Here is a 4294-nt window from a genome sequence, read left to right as displayed (position 1 = left end):
AAAAATAAAAAAAAATAAATATTATTTTTTGCATTTTTCTAATCTTTAGTGTTTTGCATATCTTGAATTTTAGTATGAGTGTTCATTTAAGCACTAAAAATCAACTTTTTTTAGTGTTACAAAAGAAATTTATTTGTCTAAACTGGTGTAAAATCACCTCGCACAGAAATATTAAATCATATCAATAGTATGATGTAAAAACCCCAACACATTTTCTTTACATAGGTTTAGGCGAACAAATTTCGAATAACTATCGAAGTATCGAACCCTTTAATAGTAATAATACTAATAATAATATAAATTATAAATACGTCACAACATTATATTTATTATATTGTTATACATACATCAGAAAAAAGAAGTTATAGAATCCCTTAATAAGTAATTCATAGGCAACTAAATGTGTATAGTATTGGGGTTATCATGTTATCAGAAATTGATAAATGATAAAGCTAAACGTACTTGATCGTCGGAACTCGAGAGATATCTCACAGTAGTCGGTAATACTGTATTACATTCTAGTCAGTAGTCAGTTACTCAGTGTCTCAGTCTATGCTTCACAGTTACACTGTACACAACTACTGTCAGGAATGACGAACATAATTAGCAAAAGCCAGTAAACCATTTAAACTCATGATTCGGTGAAATAATTCAAACTATCATGGACTTTTACTTAAGGGTACAATAGACTTTGAAAATAAATCCGGATGTTTATTGGTAGGTAATCTTACTTGCTATCTGTTTTTTAATGTTTTTTATTGAATTTTGTCATATATAATCAAATTGTATAGGTTTTGTTTAAAATGAGCAGTACTTTACAAACAAATGACGACAAGTCTGTAACAAATTATAATCAAAATTTAGAAAAACTGAATGACTTAAATTTGCAAGAAGAAAATGAGGTTTCTGAACAGGGCAATTGTACGCCCACACTTGATTATCTTCAGGTACCTACCATAAATGGAAATATACTTTAGCTTGATATCAATTTTTTTTTTCATATTTCATTGTTTTTAGTCTATTGTTGAGGAATTGTATACATTTAATAAAAATTCATTAGAAAATAATACTGAAAAAGTATCATATAACAAAGAAATTCTCAGTGAAAAGGTTAAACAAGTATTAACGTTGATGAAAACAAATGAAGGTAATAACATTGGCACTTTTTGTAATGCAAGCTATATATAGACCTTTCTTAAACTTTCAGAAGCTGCAGTTGCTGAAAATAAAGCACAATATTTTTTTTTACTGGGTAAAACTTGGAGTGTAACACAACCAGTAAATGAAGAATGTATTAGTATATTGTCTAAAGCAGTAAAACTCAATCCAACACACTTAGAAGCCTGGAATTCACTTGGTGAATGTTTAGTACATTTAAAAAGGTTTTCTGAAGCCAAATATTGTTTCCTTGCCTCATTAAAACACGTAATTAATATATTATTACTAAAGCGTGGATTTAAATGTCCATAAAAAAACAAAACAAAAATGCCTTTAAAAATTTTAAGTTTATTAGTTTTATTGTGATTAATGCAAACCTTAAATAAAACTTACCATAGTCAGGCTCGTGAGAAAAGTAAATCTAAAACACATCTAAGTTAATGAATTTTTCACTCACTTGAAATGCTATTAACATTTGCGTCAGTTGCTGCCGTCACTATACTTATAAAAAATGGTTTACCTCACTTATTAGCCAGAATATATACATATATATATATATATCTACTTGCGTATAACAAAAATGTTGTTCATCAGAACTTTGTTTAGTCATTGTTACTTTTATCTTTTACATAGGTAAAAACATCATAGCAATAAAATAAAATAAATGAAACAATATTAATAATACCTGATATACTTATTTTGTTTGTAGCAAGATATTTTTAATTAAATTTTATCCATTTTTATAAAATAAACAAACAGTTCATTCAATAAATAAAAAATTCTAAAAAATGCTAAATAAGTTTTATAATGTATGAAACAAATTTTGTGCTCAAAAAGCGAAAACTAAGTATTAAAAAAAAATATGCAATTTGTATTTAAATCCATGATATAGTTGTAGTAAATTACATTGTTTTAAATGAACTTTTATGTTTATTTTTATATTTCAGGGTAAATGTAAAGTCATTTTGAGAAATCTATCGATTATTATGCGGGAGGCTCAGTTGTTAACTAGTGAAAATGTTAAGGAAAACCTGAATGCAGGCATTGAGTATGCTAAAGAAGCTGTTGAATTAGACACTAATGATGGTGAATCTTGGGCAATACTTGGAAATGCTTATCTTTCCTTATTTTTTAGAAGACAAGAAGATAAGCTTCTTAGACAATCCATCAACTCTTTTGAAAAAGCTGTGAGTCTACATTAATTGTGTATACTTAAATTAATTATTTAAAATTTTGAAAATTATATTTAGCTTAAAGACCCTATAGCTGTCAAGAATGCTGATCTTCATTTTAATAGAGGCGTTGTAAGTGAGGCTTGTTGTTAAAGTGTAATTAATTTATTAATAATCAGATGTAATTTATCATTTAGGCTTTAAAATATGGAGAAATTTATACTGATGCTTTATTGAGTTTTGAACAAGCTTCAATATTGGATCCAATGTGGACTACAGCTAAAGAAACTTTGGAAGATCTTGTTAAATATTTGACCTCGACACAAACATTATATCAACGTAAGGGTCAGGTAAAAAATAAACGACTGCAACAAATGACAGAGGTACTATTATACAATATATTTAATGTGTATTATTTTAGTTATTATTTTATTTAATCTCATAATCATTTATAAATCAATTTTAATTATACTCCATTTCAAAAGAGAACATACTGTGCGGCAGACCAGTTAATGTTAGATAATGCACATCTCCCACCAAGTACCGCCAGTCAAACAAGCGTGCTACCAGTGAGTGTTTGTTATGAACTGATAAACATCTGGTATCAAATATCACAGCCACCAGTTGACTTTTGCGCTAACCGTTGTAATATTTACTTTGACATCCATCATTGCTGGTGAAATATTACAAATAATTAAAATCAATGTATTGGATAATTTTGGACTATAACTTTTGTGCACATCCATTGCAACATTTTAGTAAAAATGGGAGAAATTGTATTATTGGGCTGCCACTGGGCATTAGTTACTATGCTCGAAATTGATATGTTCTCTTCTGAAATGGAGATGGACTATAGTATTAAAACTAATCTAGTTACTAGACCTAAAACTCGACCATAATTTAAACAATAATAATAAATAATATTTATTTTTTTTATTATTATTTTCAATATTAGTCTTTAAACTCCAGCTGTTTGGGATTGTACAACAATAAAATTAAAACAATTAAAGGCCATGTAATGTTGGAACACATTCCATTATCTAAACTTCAAACGGGTTTTAATGCTAATAAAGTAGTATGTGGTCGAGTAGTATGTGTTGTATACAACCAGGAGCCCGTTCCTTAGTAAGTACAATTAATAATATTAAAATTTATGTATTTTTATTAAAACAAAATTAAAATGTTTTTATTAGTACGTTCTGCTTGGTGGATAAAGATTTATCATGTGTTGTTGTATCTGTGTACAACCTGGCTCAAGGTAGAGGACCAATCATAGGAGACTCTGTGGCTATTCCTGAACCTTATTTAACTAATATTGATGCAAAATATTTAAAACAGGTTTATATTTTTTATCAAATCTAATATATTGAATTGTCTTTTATTCATTTCTTTTACTATTTTCAGACGTTCCAGTACCCTAGCATAAGAGTGAACCTTCCTTTAACCATGGTTGTGAATAAAAAAAATATAAGTGCAGAATGTGTGTCTCAACCACAGTTTTTATCTAAACAATTTTAACAATTGTTTTTATTTTCTTACACCATATATTTTGTATAGTTCATCATTATATTCATTATTATGAAATTGAATTTTATAAGCTTAATTTAACATTGTCAACAATAATTGTAAATACTTAAATTATTAGTGAACTACTTTAATTACATAGAAGACCTTCCATCACTAATTTTTTACTATTCATTTTATTTATTTCTTTTTTATATTTTATTTATACTTTTTTTACGCTAAAAAAAATTTGTTATTAATACAAAAAAATAAAATAAATCTATATTATACCTATTAACAATGATATAAAATCTTTTTTAACTTGTCAACTAAAATGCTAACTTAACATTTTAGTAATATCTAGATTTTCATTTGAACATTAAATTGTAAATTCATTATGTTATTTTGATTTTAAAATATACAGAGTTTACTTTAAATTTTATTTCAGATTAATATTTGTT

At 26.8% G+C, this 4294-nt stretch overlaps 1 protein-coding gene across 2 annotated transcripts; it reads left to right on the top strand.

Moving 5' to 3' along the window:
• Nucleotides 1-483: 483 nt before the first annotated feature.
• LOC112591011 (tetratricopeptide repeat protein 5-like) lies at nt 484-4023 on the top strand. Of its 2 annotated transcripts, none has more exons than XM_025334637.1 (10): nt 484-721; nt 792-947; nt 1018-1147; nt 1208-1425; nt 2106-2345; nt 2409-2462; nt 2528-2713; nt 3286-3455; nt 3524-3668; nt 3735-4023. In XM_025334637.1, the coding sequence occupies exons 2-10, from the start codon at nt 804-806 to the stop codon at nt 3846-3848; spliced, it is 1401 nt and encodes a 466-aa protein (XP_025190422.1). In that variant the 5' UTR covers nt 484-721; nt 792-803; the 3' UTR covers nt 3849-4023. The 2 variants fall into 2 exon arrangements, with proteins under 2 accessions (XP_025190422.1, XP_025190418.1); XM_025334633.1 differs by having other exon boundaries at nt 484-717; nt 3735-4022.
• Nucleotides 4024-4294: the final 271 nt, after the last annotated feature.

Source organism: Melanaphis sacchari, unplaced genomic scaffold (genome assembly GCF_002803265.2).
Source record: "Melanaphis sacchari strain LSU unplaced genomic scaffold, SCAv2.0 Contig0_pilon_pilon, whole genome shotgun sequence".
NCBI lineage: Eukaryota > Metazoa > Arthropoda > Insecta > Hemiptera > Aphididae > Melanaphis > Melanaphis sacchari.
Note: the sequence above shows the minus strand (reverse complement) of the source record. Positions and strands in the feature narration are given on the sequence as shown.

Coding starts and splice junctions, on each gene's coding strand:
- LOC112591011 (XM_025334637.1), top strand. CDS start 804: ATGAGCAGTACTTTACAAACAAATGACGACAAGTCTGTAACAAATTAT. Junction 1,148..1,207: donor GTTGATGAAAACAAATGAAG/GTAATAACATTG, acceptor TTAAACTTTCAG/AAGCTGCAGTTGCTGAAAAT. Junction 2,463..2,527: donor TTCATTTTAATAGAGGCGTT/GTAAGTGAGGCT, acceptor TTTATCATTTAG/GCTTTAAAATATGGAGAAAT.